The sequence below is a fragment of the Paracoccidioides lutzii genome, assembly GCF_000150705.2.
Source record: "Paracoccidioides lutzii Pb01 unplaced genomic scaffold supercont2.2, whole genome shotgun sequence".
NCBI classification, from domain to species: domain Eukaryota; kingdom Fungi; phylum Ascomycota; class Eurotiomycetes; order Onygenales; family Ajellomycetaceae; genus Paracoccidioides; species Paracoccidioides lutzii.
Genome location: NW_015440948.1, coordinates 1,841,772 through 1,864,779, shown reverse-complemented (window position 1 = coordinate 1,864,779; position 23,008 = coordinate 1,841,772). Strand labels below are relative to the sequence as shown.

General features: G+C 45.6%; 9 protein-coding genes across 9 annotated transcripts; 4 read left to right on the top strand and 5 right to left on the bottom strand.

The window, feature by feature from the left end:
* Nucleotides 1–391: 391 nt before the first annotated feature.
* Nucleotides 392–661, top strand: PAAG_11246 (hypothetical protein; the record flags this gene model as incomplete). Its single annotated transcript, XM_015846926.1, has 1 exon — nucleotides 392–661. The coding sequence occupies one exon, from the start codon at nucleotides 392–394 to the stop codon at nucleotides 659–661; it is 270 nt and encodes an 89-aa protein (XP_015703533.1).
* A 2,594-nt stretch (nucleotides 662–3,255) lies between these two features.
* On the top strand, nucleotides 3,256–3,612 carry PAAG_01235 (hypothetical protein; the record flags this gene model as incomplete). The annotated part of the gene is made up of 1 exon (XM_002797330.2): nucleotides 3,256–3,612. The coding sequence occupies one exon, from the start codon at nucleotides 3,256–3,258 to the stop codon at nucleotides 3,610–3,612; it is 357 nt and encodes a 118-aa protein (XP_002797376.2).
* A 650-nt stretch (nucleotides 3,613–4,262) lies between these two features.
* On the bottom strand, nucleotides 4,263–4,475 carry PAAG_11245 (hypothetical protein; the record flags this gene model as incomplete). The annotated part of the gene is made up of 1 exon (XM_015846925.1): nucleotides 4,263–4,475. One exon carries the CDS (start codon nucleotides 4,473–4,475, stop codon nucleotides 4,263–4,265), a length of 213 nt encoding a protein of 70 aa, XP_015703532.1.
* Nucleotides 4,476–5,508: 1,033 nt separating this feature from the next.
* Nucleotides 5,509–8,843, bottom strand: PAAG_01234 (DNA repair protein RAD16; the record flags this gene model as incomplete). Its single annotated transcript, XM_002797329.2, has 2 exons — nucleotides 5,509–5,955; nucleotides 6,036–8,843. 2 exons carry the CDS (start codon nucleotides 8,841–8,843, stop codon nucleotides 5,509–5,511), a joined length of 3,255 nt encoding a protein of 1,084 aa, XP_002797375.1.
* Nucleotides 8,844–10,083: 1,240 nt separating this feature from the next.
* PAAG_01233 (hypothetical protein) lies at nucleotides 10,084–11,263 on the bottom strand (the record flags this gene model as incomplete). The annotated part of the gene is made up of 2 exons (XM_015844278.1): nucleotides 10,084–10,790; nucleotides 10,921–11,263. The coding sequence occupies 2 exons, from the start codon at nucleotides 11,261–11,263 to the stop codon at nucleotides 10,084–10,086; spliced, it is 1,050 nt and encodes a 349-aa protein (XP_015701059.1).
* Nucleotides 11,264–11,856: 593 nt separating this feature from the next.
* On the bottom strand, nucleotides 11,857–12,747 carry PAAG_01232 (hypothetical protein; the record flags this gene model as incomplete). Its single annotated transcript, XM_002797327.2, has 2 exons — nucleotides 11,857–12,608; nucleotides 12,684–12,747. 2 exons carry the CDS (start codon nucleotides 12,745–12,747, stop codon nucleotides 11,857–11,859), a joined length of 816 nt encoding a protein of 271 aa, XP_002797373.1.
* Nucleotides 12,748–13,661: 914 nt separating this feature from the next.
* PAAG_01231 (hypothetical protein) lies at nucleotides 13,662–14,531 on the bottom strand (the record flags this gene model as incomplete). The annotated part of the gene is made up of 2 exons (XM_015844277.1): nucleotides 13,662–14,153; nucleotides 14,334–14,531. 2 exons carry the CDS (start codon nucleotides 14,529–14,531, stop codon nucleotides 13,662–13,664), a joined length of 690 nt encoding a protein of 229 aa, XP_015701058.1.
* Nucleotides 14,532–15,827: 1,296 nt separating this feature from the next.
* Nucleotides 15,828–17,957, top strand: PAAG_01230 (xaa-pro dipeptidase; the record flags this gene model as incomplete). Its single annotated transcript, XM_015844276.1, has 11 exons — nucleotides 15,828–16,032; nucleotides 16,107–16,271; nucleotides 16,354–16,386; nucleotides 16,440–16,567; nucleotides 16,625–17,017; nucleotides 17,078–17,121; nucleotides 17,177–17,210; nucleotides 17,269–17,490; nucleotides 17,560–17,678; nucleotides 17,743–17,869; nucleotides 17,925–17,957. 11 exons carry the CDS (start codon nucleotides 15,828–15,830, stop codon nucleotides 17,955–17,957), a joined length of 1,503 nt encoding a protein of 500 aa, XP_015701057.1.
* Nucleotides 17,958–18,746: 789 nt separating this feature from the next.
* PAAG_01229 (DBF zinc finger domain-containing protein) lies at nucleotides 18,747–20,954 on the top strand (the record flags this gene model as incomplete). Its single annotated transcript, XM_015844275.1, has 3 exons — nucleotides 18,747–19,217; nucleotides 19,325–20,755; nucleotides 20,826–20,954. The coding sequence occupies 3 exons, from the start codon at nucleotides 18,747–18,749 to the stop codon at nucleotides 20,952–20,954; spliced, it is 2,031 nt and encodes a 676-aa protein (XP_015701056.1).
* Between the last annotated feature and the right edge of the window lie 2,054 nt (nucleotides 20,955–23,008).

Here is a 23,008-nt window from a genome sequence, read left to right as displayed (position 1 = left end):
CGCGACAAGCCACCAAAAGGAGGGGAGATTGAAAGAAACAGGTCGAATTGCGCCAGGTTAAAATGCTGGCTAGATTAGCCCCTGTCAACCAACTTCCGTTCACTGCAGCGCAGACATTAAGAGCACATGACAAATACAGGAATCAAAAGGGAAACAGGACGACGAACTGGCCAGGACGACCGGACCGCAGAGCTGATCGGTTCCGTTATCCAAGGTATGATGAGGGGAATCGTGGGAAATATTGGAGATGCTTTCGGAGGAGAATGAGGAGGCTTAAAGGCAGAGGAGTTTACCTATTGCCCAGAGTTACCCTGAGGCAGTGAAAGAGAAGAAGCTAAGCCAAGCGGCCAACTACTGATCCCTGTTTACTATTCTTGGGCTTTAATTTAGGATGTTGAAGAAGGCTTTAACCCAGAGGAAATTAGATGGGTTGACAAGACTGATAGAAGCGGTGCGAGAACGAGTGAATAATAATGTCTCCACCGCCAGCTTTACTTTCTGGGGTCCGTTGGGTAACCCTTTGCTTAGATCTAAAAATCGAGAGCAGTTGGCGCAGGACACGTGGATGGCGATAGGATTGGATTCCCTGGAGAAGGAGGTTGGCTTGAAGGGGTACAAGGAGGAGTATAGGCGCAAGGGAGGAGTTGAAGGAGAAGAATGAAAGCCAGAACGACACTTTCAGGCTACGGAGATGAGAAGCTGGGTATCCTACTGAGGGGAGGAAGTACAGGAATTGCCTGCCATAAATAGGATGTTGACAGTCCTTGACTTTGGAGGTGATCTGGAGGTGAGAATGGGAAAAGCAGAGACTGGCGCCAAAAGATGGCGATGATGGGAGGAGAAGCCGACGCTCAAACTAGTAAGCAGAAGATACGGCGATTGGATTGGCTGGGTCCCTGATTCAGGCTGCGGGTTGGAAACTGATATATGCTGCACCCAACAAGGCAATTGTGCTGTTAAACTGTTCTTGATATTTTTGTCTTGGGATGTGTGTGCTCTGTCTATTATTAATAATTCTCTCACTGTCTGCGTTCATCTGTGTTCATCTGTTCTGTTTATGTCTCTTGTCCTGTGCAAAAAAAAAAAAAAAGAGAAAAGGAAAAAGCAAAGGAAAACATAAAATAACATACATACATTACATTACAATAAACCTCTATTTCCGCTGTGGGGGGGTCTGGGAACCCACATCGCTGTAATATTCCCCCATACTACTCCGCAGTTCCGTAGAGTTGCAGTGCAGACCTACAAACGATACCGCGCCGTACCGTATCCCTCTGATAACCAACTGTAATCCTGTAATTATGCCACACCAATTCTACATTACTCTCACGGTTCTCTGCTGGATCAGCCTTCATCAGTATCATAATTTTCTTCGTCTGATACTCCGTAGAGGCTCTGGGGAGAAGCTATCTCATCATCAATATCAATACTTCTAAACAGTACATTACTTAACATCTTCTCGTCGTAAGGCTGTACTCCCGTAAAACAGACTAGTACGAACCTGGTTGTTCTCGAATTCACACTACAGCAGCCGCAAATGGCTCGCGTGTTGCCTCGTGGGCGCCACGTTTCCAATGTTAAACCGGTTCCAGCCTGGTTTCATGGGACATCTCACCCAATCATCAAGCGTCTCGCTGTCAATAAGTTGCGCCCAAATACCCAGCGAGACCGGTACTCGCCCAACTAGCCAAAGTCTGGTCACCGCTCCAGGCTCGCAAGATGCAGTTCCCGAAATCTCGGGATCCACAGGTGAAAAAGAACGGCTCCAGAAGACGCCAGAAAAAGGCAACATGCGGGACAAAACCAAAAGGCAAAAATTCAAAAATTCAAAAAGTTGCAAACATGAAGGGGAACCTCGGAAGCGATCTTGCTTTTCACTTTTCTTTTCTTTTCTTTCTTTCTTTTTCTTTTTCCTTTACTTTCTTTCTTTCTTTCTTTCTTTTTTTTTTTTTTTTTTGGCATTGAGTCATCGTCAGCACAAAAAAACAAAAGAAAGAAAAAGAAAAAGAAAAAGAAAAAAAAAAAGAAAAAGAACTAATTCAATCCTAACGCGGAGGATTGTTTGAAATTCAGGACTCCATATCCGGAATGAAACCATGATTTTGTTAAGGATATGACCAGCCCAACTTGGCCCAAATTGGTAATGATCGTTCACTTGGGTCTCTGCCCGGCTGAGCCGATCATGATGATCAGTCAAGCTTGAACACGGCGAAGGAATTCGACTCACTGGAGATAAAAGAAAAATCTCGCGATAGGCGAAGTAAAATCACGCACTTCTGGAGCACCTGCAGACGTTGAAGAATTAATGTGAAATTTCTCTGCGAAATCCATCCCCGGAAATCCCCCATTGGGGACGCCATTTTTTCTGACATACTGATTCAAACCGAACTAAGCGTATCTAGAAAGATGTCAAGAAACTTTGAGCTTCTTATCTTGCATACTAGATCTGCTAGTGCAAGTGAGAATCGTTTATCATCTTTTCTTGACGGAGTCGTGAACAGGTGATACTTGCCCATCTTCATTTTCGTCATCTTCTGATTGAGGCAAACTCAAGAAGCAATTCAGTTTGTGATAAGTTCAGAAACTAGGATTAAAAGTCGGTCAAGCGCTTCAGCCTACCAAAATAATAATAATAAGTAAATAAATAAATAAATAAATAAAATAAAATAAAATAAAATAAAGTTCATGGCCATAAATCAATTTTCAACATGTTCTCTTTCTTCACAATTCAGATAACTAATGCTTGTCCGCTCTGTTTCAAGCCCTGGCCACCTGACAGCCTCAGAATGAAAATCCCAACATCATACATCACATTCATTGTAATAAATAAGGCTCATTGCTCTAATTGAGATAGATCAAAAATTATAGAGGAAAGGTGTGTCAATCATTCCTTTCAATGGCGCATCCCCTCTGTAACTATAATAACTATGCTAGGCAAATCAACTCCAAGAAAACAGGGGGATTGCTTATCATTGTAGGATCGATGCTTAAAGTCAATCCATCTCAGAGGTGTTCCACCTCCCCCTGCCAAAATAATCTCCTGGAGTCTTTAGGGACTCCAAACCAGGGTCCTGCAGGACCTTAACCAGGCAACTCTCACCCCCTGATTCTCCAGCCGACTCTCGGTCACAGGCGGCCAGGGCTAAACAAGGCCTAAGGAGCTTCTCAGCCCTTGGCAGCAAAACTACCACATGGGTTAGCTGCCAACAACCAAAATTGCTAAGCGGCCTTGGTAGAATAAGGCAATTATTGACGATGATGGAACCGCAGCCTGAGGCCATGTTTCGAGATCTGCATTCTTCCATCGCCAGCGGAGAATTGACTTTTCCTGTCACTCTTAACGTGCAATTTTGCATAGCAATAATACCGCTGGCAGTTGACAAGCGTCATGTCGTTTCGGAGCGGATGAGAGCGGAATTGACATGTCAGGAAGGGGACGACCGAGTACGGCGAATATTGCACCCGTATAAAGCGCTCAGTGCCATGTTGCACTGGCATTTAAAATGCGCCCTTTTTGTCACATTGTTTGATCTGCGCTCACCATATCCTGGAACAACTCAACAAGACGCCGTGAACATCGAGAGAAAGGATCAGCAATTAATGCGGCCATGAATATCACGCAGATTCAAATGAATGAGTTCGTTCCTTCATGTCGAGACAAAAGAGCTGGAAACCATCCTTGCCACGAGGACCCTAGCAGGTCATGATAACTTACAAACCCCATGTCATGTATCATATTTCCTGGACGCCATGCGGTCTGATCCGTGGGCAAGGAATAAAAACCAGCCAAACAAAATAGAACATTCGACCCTCGTGACACCTGTTGGGCGCCGTGGTGGACGTTTTGCTTATTTTGCCCCGTCGAGATCCCAATTTCTCAGCCTCGGGTAGTTTGCCCTGATGGCTTTCCCCTGGCCAGTGGTTGACCGACCACCAGAGACAGCTACGGTGAGCGGGCTACCAGCCACCCCACGTGGGAATTCTTCCCCCTTGCGTTTCTACGGGGTTCTTTGCTGGAGATTATTTTGTTCTGCCGATTGGATTCTTGGCTTTGCATATATTAAAAATTTCCTATGACTCTTCTTCCTTCTTCCGGTCAGTTGGTCAATCAGGGCTCAATTTCCCGAAATTCTAGAAGAAAAGGGGCTCAGCCCATCGGATACCAATTCCCAGCCGATTTCCAATTTCCCGGGTTTCCTGTGCTGCCACTTCTCTCCATCGTTCATTATTGTACGGAGCATCTCGAAGGTTAATAATAGCGATCACGGATTCTCCCCGGAAACGGAACTCCGCATTCTGCGCTTAAGGTTTCCGACAACGCTGCTTGCGAGCTGGTTTATATATATGATGACGATCAATAACTCCTTAGTGTGTTCTCTATCTGTGCCAGACGCCGGGCCCATTGCTTGTATGTTGTGTAACGCACTACATTGGCTGAAGGATTTCCCTTGGTCAGCCGGCATCACTAGAGCCATCGTGGCAAAGAATGCACAGGCATTTATTAATCAATAATTATTGACTCCGACATGTTCAAACGAGAGCACAAAACATGCAGACCCAAGATTAATGTAAAGGTTATTATTGAAAGTCTCCCCTGTGGCAAAATCGTGCAGCGATGCGGGCGGCACATATATACGAATAGGATCATAGCCAAAATATGATGCGCAAGTAGAAAACTCTAGAATAAATAGCGTAAGAAGATTTTTGTTTGCAATTCGTAAGTTGCTACTCGTTTATACAGAAATAATCACGATTTGATATTGTCTTCGTTAGAGTGTACAAGAAGTACTTTACCGCATTCCTTCTTCAATATCAGCCCCTGTCGAAGTATCAAACTACGATATACATCAATATGAAATAATTATACAAGTGAAAACAAGAAATATGTCTGTTTGAGCACATTACTCCCATGTCCATGTCTAATAGATGTTGGAAGCTCCAGGGACGCGGAAAACCCGATGTACCATAGACAAATGTTGTACCTTGATTTAACAGAACTCAATAGCCCATAGTACGTACTTCGAAACCGAACTGCAGTACGCAATATCCATTTTATGTTAAAACTCAACATTTCTATAGATCCAATCATATCAAAATTGACTAGTAGTAATATAGAAACCCATGCACAAAGGTACCAGAAAATCCATCATTATCATGTGCCATCGATACACCAGTCTGCACGCAACATATCAAAACGTCATTGAAAACGTAATAACAGAATCCGAAAAGATGAAAACCAAAAAAGAAGGCAGACACTACCAGTTTCCCTGAAAATCTTCTGGAGAAAAGTTGGAAGATCAACAAAGACAAGATCTCCAAGCCGGGTCTAATCACGTACTCAAACGCCTTACCCAAATCCCAAATCTAAGAAGCCTAAGTGGCACCATGGAATCGAAGCATGATCATGAATACGAAGTAGAGCCGAAGGAAAAAGTGTTCTATTTTGGCTGGGTTGATAACCAAATCGAGAAAACATGCTACCAGTCGAATTAAAATTATCCCAAATCATCACCACCTGCGCTCATAGACCGACTCAGGCGGAGGCCGTCTACCACTCCCACCACCAGCTTTTCTCTCCATAACCGGTGGCATCGCCCTTCGACTTGGCTGGGAGTGGGACGCAGACATGCTCGTGGAACCCGATCTTCCGTAATCCAGCCGATCATCGTCATCTCTCGACCCCAGCAATCTCGTCTTGCTAGAAAGATTCAGCCTATGATCATCGTCACTGTACCTCGCGCTAGCTTCATGGCTGAAAAGTGCCATCATATCCTTCATGGTGAGTTTTCCAGCGGCAGCCTTCCCTTCTATGGTAGCATTCGCGAGTTCACGCTTGCGTTCCTGCAGGTCGACTATGCGTTCTTCGACAGTATTTCTGACGGTTAGTTTGTATATCTTCACGTCAATGGTTTGGTTGAGGCGATGGACGCGATCGATGGCTTGTTCTTCGACAAACTATGAGAATGAAAGTCAGTTTCAAATAATGGACTGCGAAAGATTTGACTTTAAGAACGGAAACGAATAATCGGGCATACCGGATTCCAAAACGGCTCCAAAATCACAACTCGACTCGCTGCCGTCAAATTCAACCCCAAAGACCCGGCACGCAAACTGCAAAGAAGCACTCTAGTCTTGGGGGAATTTCGTAGTCTATCCAGACTGTTTTCTCGCAGATCATTTCGCATTGCGCCATCGTAGCGCGCATAGCCAATATTTGCACTCTTGAGAAATGGTTCAATCTTAGTAAGCATAGATGTAAAGAAGGAAAAGACAATGAATTTGTAGTCTCCAGATTCTTTCTTCAGGATTTTCATGAGATGTCGGATCTTTGTTGAGGCAAGATGATCCGGAGTCTCCGGTTCATCGTCGCTTTCATCGTTGGTCTCATCCTCGGTGTCACCGTCCTCATCCTCGTCCTCTTCCTCCCCCTTTTCGTCCGAGTCGAGATTGGTAACATCTCCTGATTTTCCATGAATTTCGCTAGTTTCCCCATCTTCGTCTTCGTCGGTGTCAGAATCATCAGAGCACAACCACTCTCCGCCACCTTCAGCATCCTCGTCATCAGTTCCACCGGCCTTCCCCAAATTTTCAACATGTCGTTGATTATCCGGAACAAGCCACTCGCCATCATCATCTTCATCATCACTGCCAACGACACGTCGCTGCTTCTGCAATCTCGCTCGACGGGCATTATGAGAAATTTTTCGGAAAGAATCACAACCTTCTGCGTTCACTTGTTTCTTCTCACTTTTATTCTTCTTCTTCTTCTTATCCCTCTTCTTCCGCGGGCTAACAAGTTGAGCCTTTAGATTAACTTCACATTCCATACATCTGCTAGTCCCGCTCTTCGCTTCTCTTGCGCTCAACTCGGTCTGACAAACATCGCACAATTTTGTAATAACACTCAATCCACCCATGAGGTTGGCGATGTCATCAACGTCTTCTTCTTTGACTGAGTTCTTAGACTGGCTTCCTCCAAAATTTCCCGTCAACACATCTTTATCCTGAGCAAGGTCGCTTTTCACAAGATCAGGATGGTTGCATGCCTGGCGGAGACGGAGAAGAAGAACTAAAGCACTGGCATAATTGATACTGTTGCCCCCAATCATTCGTTCCAAAGTTTTGTCCGTCCGCTGCTCCAGACGTGAATAAAATTCCCGCTCCGCTGGAGTGAAATCTGCCTCAACTTTCAATACTTCGCGATTAGTGATTTTGAATCCGTTAGGCGATTCCTTAGTTTCATCGTTGCTGCCTTCGCGGTCTCCACTACCTAATGCTCCATCCAATTTCAAGACATCCTTCGTTCGGCGCTTCATGAACGCTTTAAGATAAACCTGTAATCGCCGGATGGCTAAACCTCCTCGTCCGTTGTTGAGTGGTTTTGTAATCTGGTCACGCCATGACGCAAGGTCGTTGTAAGGTTTGATGCGCAGGAAGTTGATCAAACTCTGTAACTCGTCGAGATTATTCTGCATTGGAGTGCCAGTGAGGCACCATCTATATTCAGATTTCAGTGAACAGGCAGCCTGGGTTGCTTTGGCATTGCGGTTTTTGATAGTGTGAGCTTCATCAAGGACGACTCTGTACCAGTGGGTAGCAAAACACCCAGTAGGTTTCTCTTCGGAGTTTGCATGCTCAGAACTGAGTGTTCCATATGTGGTAATTACAACATCAAACTGAGATAGACTATTGGCGTATTTCGTCCGGTGTGTTCCATGATAGATACAGGTACGTAGTCGGTGGGTGGCCTCGACTTTGCTTTCAATCTCAGATTCCCATTGTTTAATCAGCGCAAGTGGTGCAACTACCAGCGTTCCTTTCCCAACTTCTGGAGAGATCTTCTTTTGGGTTTTCTCTTTATCCTCGTCAATCGTCTCCTTTCCTTTTGGGTGGCGCGGATTCGTAAGCAGAAGCGCGATTGTCTGGACGGTTTTGCCAAGACCCATATCATCTGCGAGAATACCACCTTTCGGAATCACGCCTCGGGTTTTTTTCACGCTGCATTCTTTATCTCTCATCCATTCAACCCCTTCCCTTTGATGAGGAAGAAGTTTCACCTTCAGCCCTTCAACAGTGCCATCGTCTTCTTCCTCTTCTTCTTCCATTTCCTCATCGCCCGGTGCTTCACCAACATCCACTTTCTGAAGCTTGATGGCCAACTGATTCACTTCATTCTCTATTTTCTTTCGTCGTTGCCGCGTGCGGGGCTTGTCGCTTTCATCCTCGAAAGCACCCTCTAGCAGAGCTTTGATATTTTCATTTGCCTTAGCTGCATCGACATAGCTATACACGTCCATAGCACCAAATGCTTCCTCCTGATGCTGTGTATTTGTGGTTGAGCCCGTAAGATCAATGAAATTCCGCAAATTGCTTAAATTCTTTGGCATTTTCGGTTTTGCTTGAGAAGAGAACAGGGGAATTGCGGCCGGTTGTGTTGTTTGTACGGCATTCGATGGCCTGACTATCTCGACAACACTGTCATCGCCGAGGAACCCCGGTCGAAGGCCGCTGTAGTCTGATGGCTTCATGAGCCTAAAGGGATCGTAGCGTTGATATCCATTGCCTAAGGAGGAAGCATTTCCTGTCGAAATTCCCGCCTGGCCATAACTAGATCGGGAATCCTTCCCCTGCTGTTGAGTATGGGTTCGTTGTGGTGGTAGATGATGCTCTGGGCGCGGTCTATTGGGTTTCGGGATATTGAATGGGTTTGCCATTCTCTGCTTTGCTGGGCCTAGAGGAGATACCTGCCCAAATACTGGCTCCGATAATTGGCTATTCTGAGGTTTATTATTGTTTTGCGAGGGAAGAGCAGAATTCCTCGGGGGTTCCCGTTCTTTGACCATTGTGCTGGATGGCTCAATGGCTTAGAGTCTGCAATCTTTGAGCAGTTAGTGACAATACCTCCACTAGTCCCGCCAATTCAGTGCAGATTATAAATCAATAGTTTTCGACTATTCGCTTTTCACCTTCTTTCGCTTGGAAACTAAAGTGTGCGTAAATCGTTTGCGATGGAGAGAGGAGGCTGTGGCCTTTGAGCTTTGTAGTTACCCTCCTGGTGGGGACGTTGCGGATCAGCCAAATGACGTATTTCGCGTATGGCTCTTTACGTTGAAATTTATTGAAAGCTGTCAAATTTATCGCTGGAAATAATAAAGAAGAAACATCAGCCTGTAACTTTGCAATCCTTCTCACAAACGGCCCAAATCTTCTACAGACCTTCAAGATAACCAAAAAAAAAAAAAAAAAAAAAAAAAAAAAAAAAAAAAAAGGCACAATGCAACGGAGAAAAGTCAACTTACCATTTGATGTCAGATGTCAGAGCTTAACTGAAGTTGCACCTTATTCCAAGGAAAGAACTTGATAATAATTAAAAGCCCACAAGTATTGAGGGGAGAAATAAAGACAGTAGCAGCCAGGCGAAGGGATCATGCGATGAGGCCGTAAGTCGTTGTACAGGCAATGATGACAGTATCTGGCTGGTCCGGTCCCAGTTCTTTGATACTGTTGTGTCGTCTCCAGTCGCCGCCGTGTGTTTCCCCGATGCCATGGCAACCAGAGTGCTGAGTCAGAGCGCCAAGCCCGGGCCGTTGCAAGAATTGGAGTTTTTGCTCTTCGGACCAAATTTGTGTCAAGCCTGGACCCTTTTTTGAAGAGCGGTATGTATACGATTGACGTCACTCGACCTTAAATCATGGCCTTCTACTGTTTCAATGAGCGGTATTGTTGAATGAACGTGCTAAGGGTTGTGCGTAAAAAAAACTCAAAGTAAAACACATATAATGATCTCTAAATTGATAGCATTTCTAGTCGTTGTTATCCGATCCCATGGTCCGTCAACAGGGATGCTTTAGTCAAACAAACAAAAACGCTAAAAAAATACATAAAAAAAAGGTGGTGGGGGGAAGAGAAGAAGAAGCAGAAGGGGAAGGAAAACTGAATTTGTCTTCGTATCATCGTCAAGGTATATATTCAATCATGTAAAGCATGAAAACGTCATAAAGCCAAATATTCTAGGGAATCAATAAATTTTTAGAAAGTGGTAACTGCATAGCACAGTGCACAGTATCGTTCAAACCCCATGCGCTAAACCTCCCCAATCGCATCTCTCAAAAGCTCCGGGATAATCACGCTGGCATCGCCTTGGAAAAACCAATCTCCAGGCAGCATTCCCCCAGGGGGTTCGTCGTTGGTATCCATATTGATAACCGCCACACGCGCCCCCTTCTCGCGTGCCATCTCCACATACCCCGCAGCGGGGAAAACCTGAGCACTCGTCCCAATGACAAGAATAAGATCAATCTTATCAGCATGATCTATCCAATCATCAACAGCGTTGATTGTCTGCCGTGGCAGTGATTCACCAAACCATACAACGCCCGGTCGCAGCAGCCGGTTTTTGCACTTCGGGCACTTCGGGAGGTCTGCGCCACTAATGCTAGGGATAGGTACGTTTGCGTCAGAGATGTCGAGCTCTGCCCCCTCTACCTTCGATGCTGAGGGAATGGGCCGTTGATTCTGTTGTTGCTGCTGCTGCTGCTGACGCTGCGGGGCTAGATCGCCTTTCCATTCCACGGCGCTGAACAGATTCTTTGTAGCTTCCTCGCCGGTCTTGTTTGTTGCGGAGGGGACAGGTTGCGGTGCAGCCTTGGGGATTGCTAGCGCTGGCACAATGGGGTCATTGTAGTCCTCTGCGACATACTTGCAGAGTGATGAGCTGCATTTTACTTGGAAGAGTGAGCCATGAAGAAGATGGAGTTGAGATGCCGGATGGTTGGCGCGGGGAGAGAGGCCTGTAGTGTGAACGAAGGTTTGGTTAGCAATCATTTTGTGTGCATCACGTAGATGCCTAGGTAGGTATCCTGTCACGTATGAGCGTGATGGATATGTTCCTCAATGCTACCGATTTCCATCGTATCGTACCGTCCACATTCTGACTCAAGGTAATGAAGTTCGGATTCCTCTTTGCCAACGCCGCAAGAGCGAAATGCGCCTTATTGGGTTGTGTTTTCAGTGCCATATGGCGCCTGTAGCTGTAGAATTGCCAAACGAGGGCCGGTTTTGACTGAAATGCCTCCGGGGTTGCTAATGATGTCGCGTAATGGGACCGCCAGAGGCCGCCAGCTCCTCGAAAAGTGGGCAACCCTGACGCCGCAGAGAGGCCAGCTCCGAGCAAAGCCATGACATTTTTTGAGCCCCGAAGGTACTCTGAGAAGGCTATTCTGTCCGTCTCGGACACACCAGTGGATCGAAGAGCGGAAGCCATGACGTTAAAAACTATTTATTTGCTTTGGCTCAAGGCAGGATGTACAGGCTTAGGTTCTCTTGATAAATAAATCCCGAACTACCCATGTTAACTAAAAGAATTCCGTGTTTTGTTTCTGAGGACCTATGGTCGGTCGCATAAATAACACCACAACAGAGGTCTCAGTTAAATACGCGGGAGCCGGCCTCGATTTAAATAAAATAGAAAGCGGAGCTGAGGTACCCTGAGAAGTGGATATGAAAGGGCCCCATCGTTGGTAACTAGGTTAACTCAATCCAGTGCTATTTGATCAGCCATGCCCTATGGGGTACGGCAGCCTAACCTTCGGTGAATGAAATCCCAGGGCCAGCTGCCTAACAAGCCCCCAGCTAAATATTAATATGCGGATGGATGCAACAAGATTTTGATACACTACCTTCACTACTCTCCTCAAATGGACGTCGTAGTTTGACATTCCAGGCTGGTCGCTCGGTATATAGCCAAAAATGGGTCATGTGTCTATTAAAACATAGTCGACTGTTGAATTATATTTATGAATGGTTAATAACTACAATTGGTATTTTCGTATCCCGAAAGAAACGCTTCCTATGTAACTACTCCTCTTCCCTGGGCAAACCAACTTTTGCAGCGCTGCGAGCATACACCTTATTTCTCTCATTTACCCTTTCAACATATTCCCTAATATGCGCTGGCACCTCCTTCACCTCATTCCGCGGCGCTGGTATCGGCTCGCCCATCACCCGCCAAACAGGCACCACTCCCGTCCATACCTTGGCCGTAAGCTCCTTATCCTCTTGATCGTGTTTCTCATCCGACACCCCTCCATCCCTAATCTTCGCACTGCCATCCACAATCCTCACCCGTAATATCGTCGTCGACGTCATCTCCGTCTTATTAGGCGGCACCCGTGTATTATCATACCGATCCGCAACGACACCATTAGTTATTAACTTCATGGCATAGTGCTTTTCTGCCTCATCGGTCACGACTTGCGCATAGCCATGCAGCACGGCAGACCGATAATTGTAACTGTGTGAGTTTGGGGTGAGAGAAAGGACGAGACCGTCGACGTGTGCGGCGGAGATGCAGAGTGGGAGTCCCTTGTTCTCCCGATCACTCTGTCCGTCAGCCGCACGAGCAAGGTTCATCATCCGTGAACTGACGTACCCGTGCAGATAGCAATCTAAGGGCTCATTTATGTCTGCAGACGGATAGTCGAATGAGCCCATCTGGCCGATCATGGGGAGCGTGGCGGGGAATGGGTCATCCGGCCCCGGGCTGAAGGAGACATGGAGGATTGGGGAGTTATTGATTATAGTGTGGATTGTGCCCAGATCGTATGTTCCTTGTGCGAAGTGTTAGTTGATGTCTATCTATATGTAGGGTTGTAAATTCGGGTGTTGAAACAAGTGTGACTTACCACGGTGTTTATATCGGTTCATAGTGTTGCTGGAACGCTTTGGGTATGCTAACGATTTCCCCATTATCTCGATTGATCGAATCCGGGAATCCGGGATGTGATGATGTGGTATATAATATTTATGCAAGATATGTAGAAGATGACAGTCTTTCAGCGAAGGGAAGAGGTATCAAATCCTCTGCGCTTAGCACAGCACAGATGAGTGCCGAAAGATACAAACTGGGCGTCTTAGAGAATCATAGACTTCAGAAAGAGGAAAGGAATTGGTTTTTAAATGCTCATATTCTTCACCCGCCTCTAATATGGCAATATGCTCAAGCATGAGTCGCAGCGTCGGAGGGTGACTCTGACTCTTATGGGTGGACCAGCATAACATTTTGTTGACAACCCCACCATGATGACATACACGCTCGTTTTCAAGTCCGGGGAAGGCAAGAAATAAAGCAAATATCGCTAGCATTCTAATACCCGCGAACAATGTCAAAATAACGACCCGCCAATCAATCGAATGTCATTCTAAGCCCCCAACGTTGAAGTGACTCTAGCAAGGAGCTTCGGAGGTTGAGTCCCTAGGCTTTCGGCCTGCGCAGCCTATCGGATCAGGCTCAGGATTGAAGAACCGTTTTCGGCAGATTTGTGTTAAGTAATTTCTAAGCTTGGATATCGCCCGTATGGAGGATTAATGTCATAAGAGCATTGCGCGCAGTGTGATAGTATTTACAGCTCTGTCTATATTGACGGTTGATGTAGTTTCTCCGTACTGACATTCCAGAATTTTGACATTTATCTACACACCAGGCATTTGAGATACCAAAATGAGAAGACTCGTCTCGTACTCCGCAAATAACCGCCCATATTCCTAATATTATATCCTCACTTGTCCAAAGTTATCGGATTTGAAGGGGGTGTTCTTTTGCAATGCCACTTTATGTACTTTCTTTGGTATCTTTGAGCTTAAAGATGATAGATACATGAACTTTACAGTTGCAGCATAGACCCCGTGTGAACAAACATGTTAATTACTGAAATGGGATCAACCCTTGTTGCAGTGCACCCATTTCCCAATTTCCAGCCTTTAGAATTTTCAGCGACCTCCTCTAGCAAATCCAAGATCTTATATTGTAGCCGGTGCTCTGCCTCTATAACTATCCAGCAACTCAGCATGATCCTATCTTCCGTGAGATTTCCCACGTGCGATCCATAGGGATCTAGGTCCCTTAGGTCTTTGGAACTGCGGCGGGGGTCACTGGTGAGCGCATCAATTTTGCAAGTAAATGCAGTCAAGGAAAAGCCATTGAACTCAGTGTTGGTGCCCGCTGGTCGTCCATACGCCCTGTCATTAACACGGAGAGTCCCGATGAACAATTTCTTCTTGTTTGGTGGCTGACCTGTTTTTATCGAGCCGTGATAGTGTGCTGAACGACGTTTTTCAAACATGGCAATGACGGCTCGGTCGGACAAACGGGTGAGCTTTGTAAAAACAGAAGCACTGTAAACTATCATGCATCTTACATTCACAAACTCAGCGCAGATCCAGTCTCCTTCTAATTTGGTCACTGACACATACCTTCATGCAATGCAACCAGCCTTTTTAACACCTTTCATGAACCCCGTAGCAAATCTCCGCGTACCCGATCACCTGTACTTTACCTCCTCCGCTTCAAATTCAACTTTCCTAGACAGCCCCACCCGATGCATACGTACTAGGATCACCTGTCCAATAACTGGTTGTTCGTCCTCCAGTGGCTCACCAGGAGGTTTTGACCCTCTACAAAAGAACTTGCGCACTTTCTCCATGCGGGCATACTTCTTGGCCTTCTTGACTCGCTCCTCATGATGCCTTGCCATATTTACTAATCTCAACTGTGGAGAAATTGTTTCTTGGAGTGCAGGTTCCAGTGTTATCTCCAATATTCCAATGTCTATAAGTCGTATTCGAAGCTCTGCAGGTCATGTGACATATGACAAACTTAAATTTAGTAACTAGTCGATATGATTGGCTGATTTGTTAATTTAAGCTTAAATACTGGGTCAATCTGCAGGGTTTTTCATTGGCCAGAAAATTGCAGTCAACCTGAACCTTCGAGGATAAATCAACAGCGCCTTGAGATACTTTTGATATACTTGCGGTGTAATGTCATCTTGAAAACCACAACTAGGCTGAACGCAGTAGGAAATGCTGTTATACACAACAGTTACTTTCAAAACACTTGAGTATAGGTATGTGAGGCGGGATAGACATCCATATATTTATGAAAGGAAGTGCCTGAGTTATTTTCTAGTCTCTGCTTATTCCCCCGAGGTAATAGCTGGGATTGGTAACTATGTTTGCTAGGTTGATGAACTCACTTAGTCAAAGGGTCAGGATATCTTCCAATTTTTCCATCTGTTTTATAAATCCTTGTTAAGAGACAGCGGCTTGTCTTTCTCTGAAACACAGGCCTTGAGAATGGGCTTTCCCGTGGATTTTTAAGCATATACCGGAATCACCATCAAGCAAATTATGAGATGATCCTAACCTCTAGCATCCTTCAACTCGTAGAGGCGGAACTTTCCCCGTTCCCAGTTTGCTGAAATATGATTTCATTAATCTACCACCTTATGGACTCCGATTTGGCTGTTAGTTATATCAAATTATTGTCGGTTTTTTGGTTCTCAGTTCACGATGCCCATGCGTCTGCACTTCAGGTTATGAGTATGCAGAGAGTAAATAACTTATACGAAATGTTTCGTAATACAGAGGAACGTCAGTGTTGAGTACATATTTGAATTCAGGTATGTTGGAAAATATATGAAGGCGTGGTATAGAATTGGATCCTTTGAAGGGATAGCAGGTTGAATTATACTTTTCAAATCAGATGCAATAATGAGTTGACCATCTGATGGGATCTTTTGTTGCAGTTTGATCGAAAATTTTTACACAGTAATAATGATAAAACACGATGTTACTTAAATACTGCTCAAGGATGTTGGAGCATGGTATTAATGGTCTGTAATTTTTGGTTCTCACCACGTATTTTGGCTCTTTTGTGCAGATCTGACAATACAGTTACACCCCAATGCGTACGAAATTCGTCATTTTGTTACCACCCGAATCACTGAGCATACGATGGTGTCGATGTTCTGACAGTACAACAACCAAATATGCCACATGTATTCCCCTCCCCATGTCAATGGGCCCGGTATGCGGCCAATATTCCGGTCAGGTGTAGCAGCAGGAAGGGTCTTCTGAAGAATGCATGCAATGGACATGCATCGCAACGTTTCTATGCTTCAGTGTCCGCTGCGGAGCTCCGCTTTGGACAACCGCTTCACGAAACGCATCCGCATCTCCTCAAAGCTGGGGAATGTATGTGAACGATGACTATCTCCTCCAGCACAATTTATAGAATTAGGTACTAACTTCTATTTCACTTTGCTTAGTGACACCTGGCATCACCGCTCGCGAATATGCACAACGTCGGTCCAAACTAGCATCCAAATTACCCAAGAATGCGATTGCCGTCGTCGCTGCTTCAGACATAAAGTACAGGTCGGGAAGTGTCTTTTACGAATACCACCAGGATCCGGACTTTTTCTATCTAACTGGTGTGGAATATTTCCCTTTTTTTTTTTTTTTTTTCTTTTTTTTCATATGCTCTGGTATGGTGTTGCTTACTAGGTGGATCAGGTTTTAATGAACCCGGTGCATTAGCGATTATTGGTGAGCTCGAAACTGCTCAGATGAGGTGGGATCGGTATTCTAATATATAATAGGCAATGATGGGTCGGAAGGTGATCATGTATTTCACCTCTACGTTCGAGACAAAGATCCAAGAGCAGAACTATGGGAAGGCGCTCGGTCAGGAGTCCAGGCTGCGACGGACGTCTTCAATGCAGATATAGTAAAAGTCAACTACCCGTACAATTGATTAACATCCCCACTAACTTTATAGTTATAGAGCGGTAACGTAGAAAACATTAGGGACAATCCTCCATCAATCCTTTCGGATGCGTCAGCCATTTTTACGGACCTCAGAATTCCCGACCCGTCGCGATTATCATTAACCCACATATTCTCCTCCCTCAAAACGGAAAAAGGAGTATTGGAGAAGATGGTCAACTCGCAAAATTTAAAGCAATTGCGCCCGGTTCTCAACGAACTGCGCGTGTTTAAAAGCGAAGCAGAGGTACAAAATATGCGGAAGGCTGGACAAGTTTCAGGACGGGCATTTACAGACGCCATGAGAAGGGGCTTCACGAGGGAGAAGGACGTCCATGCATTCCTGGATTACCAGTTCAAGATTAATGGCTGTGATGGTCCAGCCTTCGTATCTGTTATCGCTGGAGGTCAGGTATGACAATTTTCAATGAGATTCTTGCGATATGCTGCTAGCTAATGTTTTCTCCCGTAGAATGCTCTAAGCATTCACTATGTCAGAAATGATGATATTCTTAGGTATTACAGGAACCTGGTCAATCACGCGATTTGAAACTTACTTTTACTTGCTTAGAAATGAAGATATGGTCCTTGTTGATGGAGGTGGTGTATGGACTCCCTTATTCCATTGTAGGGTTCTGGTGTGGATTACTGACCGCTTTCTAGGAGTACGGCGGCTATATATCTGACATTACGCGCACATGGCCTGTTAGCGGCAAGTTTTCTGGCCCACAAAAGGATTTATACAATGCGATTTTGAGCGTACAGCGGGCCTGCGTATCATTATGCCGTGAGTCCGCTGGTCTGTCTCTTGACATGCTGCACGACATTGCAGAAGAGGGATTGCGGGAGCAACTGAAGGCACTTGGCTTTGATGTATCTGGAACCGTGAGTTTCCCATATCATTTTCACAGTCACCGCTTCATTTAGTCATTACTAAGTGTTACTGCTCTTAAGGCCATGACAACCCTGTTCCCTCACCACCTGGGACATTATATTGGCTTAGATGTCCATGACTGCGTGGGATATCCAAGAAGTCGCGAACTCGAAACTGGGCAGTGTATTACTATCGAGCCGTAAGCTTTCTCTCAATCATGAGCCTGGATAAATTAGTGTGAATTCTGAACTTCCACCGAGTAGTGGTATTTACGTCCCTGATGATGAACGATGGCCAAAGCAATTCCGGGGTATCGGAATACGTATTGAGGATAGTATCTGTGTAGGGAAAGATAACCCATTTATTCTGACGACGGAAGCTGTGAAAGAGGTAAGAAAATAGTTTGAAAATTCCACAGTGTTGCTCTTTCTAACATGACTTCAAGATCGATGACATTGAAGCTCTACGGGAGAGCTAGTTCGTCTTTGCCGCACTTACATATACTCAACTATTCTTATATACTATTCAATAGAAGAATATTAAGAACCTTAATTTGCTTGTTTCATTGTTTCGTATTCTAGTAGTTTCTCGTTTCTCCAGTGGCAAATGAACTGGGCCTTAATGACACAGTTGGCAGCAGCCATTTCTGTAGATGTATACAAATAATCAACAGCGGATTCATGCCGAAACTTGAACCTGAGCGGTCATGTTTATTCCACTGGATCTATGTACATGTATCATCCACTCCATGAATCCCGCCGACAGAGGCGCACAATGGACGCTAGTAGGGTTAGGGTTGTGGCTTGTCATGGCCCCCTTCAGAAGGCGCGCTCTCATTGGCCGCCGGACGTCGCGGGTTTTCAACCAGCAAAACAAGTCCGACTCCTCCAAACAACAGTTTCAACCACCAGGGACAAGAACGGGGCCGACGAGAACACACGCCCACGCTTCTGCAGCTCCCTATGAGAGCTCTCTGCTATCAATTATCTCTATTCTGCTGCTGGTGTTTTTCGCATATTTCTTTCCTTTTCCCTTTACCACTTCTTTGCTCTTGACGTGAACAGCGTGGTGGGTTCGATATCGCCCCAATTCACGACGTGTGGTACCTCGCGTGCTGAACTCTCGGACGTACCTCTATCCTTCTTTTCTCTCGCTGCTGGTTATCTCCCCTCTATATCTCTCAATCTCTCTGTGTTCCTTTTGAGGTATTGTTTACGTATATATGGCAGAACTATTTATAACTCCTTCACCTCAACCGTCTATTGCCATGTCGACTCTCCGGGTTCCCTTGATCAACGTCCCCAATGGCACCAATTCCCCTCATCGAGGTGCCCTTGCCTCAATGAAACGTACACGCTCCATCCATGGCCAGGGGGAGAACTCATATACCCAGCCTCCGCTAAAGAAGCAGATGGTGGAGAAGGACGAATATGAGTTGACTAGCAGGTTTCCACAAAAGGCAACCGTGGTTAGTACGGAGGGAAAGGTGTTTACGCGCAAGAATACCAATTCTCAACCCACTGCCTTCGAAAAGAAACTAGTTGCGGTTAGGGATAAGGACAGGAATAGTACACTACGAGGCGCTAAATATGATAGGACAGGGGGAGAGACATTGGACACTATCCGCCAGTGGCAAAAGCATTATCGCAAGGTGTTCCCCCAGTTCGTATTTTACTTTGAGAGCATACCTGAAGATGTCAGGAACAAGTGCTCAAGACATATTATGGCTCTTGGTGCGGTAAGTTTCATTGTGTGATACATGACTTTGTTCGCTAAATCAATGATCTCAAGATTGGTTATGATTGAGCAAGTCTTACGTATATGATTGGCTGACTTCTTGTATAGACCGAAGAGAAATTTTTTTCCAAAATCGTGACACACGTCGTAACTGCTCGCCCAATTCCGCCGGAAATTGACACCCCAAATTCCACAGAACTATCTACAGGACAAGTAACCCCCGTTAGCCAATTCAATGCAGATGGACCTATCCAAACTGTTAACCCGTCGCTTTTGGACAAGAACACCGAAAACACTCAAAGTAACCAAGGGATAGGGAGATCGAAGAAAGCATCTGACAAACGTGCAGGCCAATTAGATGGTGATGGGAAAAGGGACAACAAGGACGTCTTATACCGGGCGAGGCAAATGAACATGAAAATATGGGCCCTGGAGAAACTCCAGCGTGTGATATCAACAATGAACGATGGGAACGCTACCTCCAATCATAGTCATTACACACGTAGCAATGGCACAGTCTCTGGAACTGGAAGAGGGAGGGCAGAAACCGACTTGTCACAAGTCCTTCGAAACGAGCGCCTTCACGGACCCGCTGACCGTGACTCTATCCTGGCGTCGAAGGAAGTTATTCCTTTCAAAGGACCTTTTATATATGTCCACGATTTCGAGGAAAAGACTCGGCCAGTTATGCTTCGCGAGTATCCGAAAGTAGCCAAGCGACAGGACGGAGCATGGCCACAGTTTCGGAGTGCTGCGTTGGGTAAGTGCCCATTTATCGACGAACCACTATCCAAAAAGGAATTGGAGAAGCGGAAAGCTGTTGCCCATCAAGCAAAGGAGAACGATCCTGCCCCAACGACGAAGTCCAAGGAAACTGTGGAAGTGAAAGCAATGCGCCCTCCCGAACGGTCAGTTGAGAAACAAGCTGTACAGGGAACAGAGGGAAGGGCAACCCAGCACCAGACACGGGAAGGACCAATGCCTGCCCCAAAGCGGGTTGAGTCTCTATTGATGTTGCCTAAAAAGCCAGCTTCCCCTCGGGGTAAAGGCCTAGAGACATTCCCCGGCACCAAGACCTCGCTCGCAACATACCTCGGGCGCGAACCGGCAGCATCTGGCGTCCAACCATCGAACATTACGTCAGCTATCAGGTCCCAGATGATATCATCCACCGCAGCAGCTCCTGGTGCAAAAGCAGGAACAAGCAAAGAGGTGCACGAGTTGAAGAGGAAGGTTCTAGAGAAAGGGAATAATCCCCTATCAATGAATGTGATGACATCTTCGCATAGGATGACGGATATTTCTGGTGCGCTTAAAGCCAGCAGGGCTCCCGTGACAAGAGGAGCAAAGACTAAAGCTCACGGAAACCTTGATCACATTGACGAGGACGGCATGACTCAATCGGAAGAGGAGAAGGCCCAGAAAGCCTTGCAGGCCGGCAAGAAGAGCAGCAACACAGAGCAGCCCAAGCAAAAGAAACGTGATCCAAAGCCGGGATACTGTGAGAATTGCCGTGACAAGTTCGATGACTTCGAAGAGGTAAGCTGCAAATATACTGGAAATCCGTTCTCTAATTGAATACCATTCAGCCTGATTAATGCGATTATAGCACGTAATGACGAGGAAGCACCGAAAGTTCGCATTGACTCTTTCCAACTGGACTGAGTTGGATGAGTTACTCCGCTCTCTTAAACGCTCTCGTAAGCGCTTCCTACCTGACGATGAAGATAAGTGGTAAAGATAAAGCAAAAGAATCTCCATGTCAAGAAGATCCCCTCAAACTCCCCGAATAGTTTATACAAAAAAAAAAAAAAAGAATATTCTGCTCCCACTAGAAGGAGCTAGCCAACTTGGCATCTGATGCAGTTTGTTGTTCCTTTTCTTCCACGGGTCGGCATCACTGATTCCATTTACCATGACTTAAGAGGCAGGATACATTCAATATTTCGCTAACCCTTCCAATATCTATTGTCTTTTTCCCCTTCCTCTTTGGAATGTGCATAAAATGAAGGCGTCTGGTTTTTTTTTTTCTTTACTTTTCGTCGCTCCCTTGGGACTTTCGCAGGCGTTGGTTTTGTTGAAGTCATGGATTCCTTCACCTTCAAAACCAGCCAACTTCAGCTAATCTACCAACTCGCTTAACTATCCACTCCCCGAATTCCTACGGGGATACACATGAACGCCACCACTTGTTCCCGCCTTACAACCGTTCCCACCTACCTCTGCCCCTTCATGTTCCTCACGGACATATTTTGTTGTTTAATAGTAGATCCACTCGGTCTTATTAACTATTGTGGAATTTTTGGCCTAACTCTCCCAACCTTATTTAACAGCCCTATCTTCGCTTCCTTCCCCGAGCCTCTGGCTTTCTTTTCGGTTTTTGCTGGAAGTTTACATTTTCCAGTTTACAAATATCTGCATAAACCTGCTGTTTGTTCATACATACTTCCGCAATGAGATGTGGCATCTATTATTATTTGACCCGGTGTGATTGGGATTTATGGTAAATGTGTTTTTATGGTCTAGTCATGATCTGACGGGGGCGGGAACTCAACGGCAGATGCAACTCCCCCTCGAAGCCATGCTTGCATAAAGAAATATCTAACCACCCAGCTTCAAGGCTATTGTTGCCTGGATCCGAAACATGCGTTCATGATTGGCTGGTTCTGTTTTCCCAGAAGTCATGAAAAATTTTTGACTTGCTGTAGTTACGGCCGTAACTTGCAAGAAGCTGCCCGTTCATTGGGTTTGAGCGTAATCGAATGGCGCTTTTTTAGCTCTCAGAGTGGGGCACCACGGTCCACTTTCAGCCCTAATTTGACAATTTGGAATTGCCTTTTGTTTATGTACCGGAGTAACCTTGGACTGGGGTACGTACAATCGGTACATGTCATGGTAAGGGGTTTTAGCAATGCATAGAGCTAACGCTTACTGAAACCGATATCAAGGCGGCTCTGCAGGCTCCTCGAATTGATTCTTGTACGGAACTGGAAATAGTTGCGATGACGTGAGTGATGATCCCCTTCTTCAAAATTCGTTTGGTTTGGTCTCTTGCAGCTGCAAGGAGAATTATTATTAGTTATTAGTTTACGGAGTAGTTAACGTAGTTATTATTAGTTATTAGCTATTATTATTTAGTTGTTGACGTTCACCCATTTGTCAATACAAGTTAACTTGTTACAGTTCAGACACTACAAGGATGAGCATTGGTCAACGCCAGAACCGCGCCTGAAAAAGCCAGAAGACGGGGCCAGACAACCATCCTCATTCTGGTGGTGATAGACGAGGCATATTTATAGTTTGCCATTATCCCAGGCACCAAGTGCTGTAACGGCTGCGCTTTTTTACATCTACTCCGGACTCCTTATAGTAGTGGACCTTGATCAATTTGTGGCGCCGGGGCTGCAGGTTTATTGTCAATCTATACAAAGCCCCCGCGTTGACAGCGCAACTTCACCTCCGCAATATTAGGCAGCTAGTTGCCATCTCGATCGAGAGGAGGTGGTTGAGATACGAACAAGGCCGCGGTTAAATGCCCATATCTGGAAGATGAAAGACTTAGCTGGGTTCGAATGCACGAGGTGCAACTTCAAGTTTACACAGAGTATACACACCTTAACTCCGTATTCCAACTGCTATTGTGCTAATAAACTTTTAAGAGTCCTCACTCATTCGACATTCAAAAAAATGTGTGGATGGACGGCCCCGGAATCTCCGAAAAAAATCTTGTTGCGAGTGCTCGGCTGCGAAGACGCGCTGTGATCTTAGGCGTCCGTCATGCTCGAGATGTGA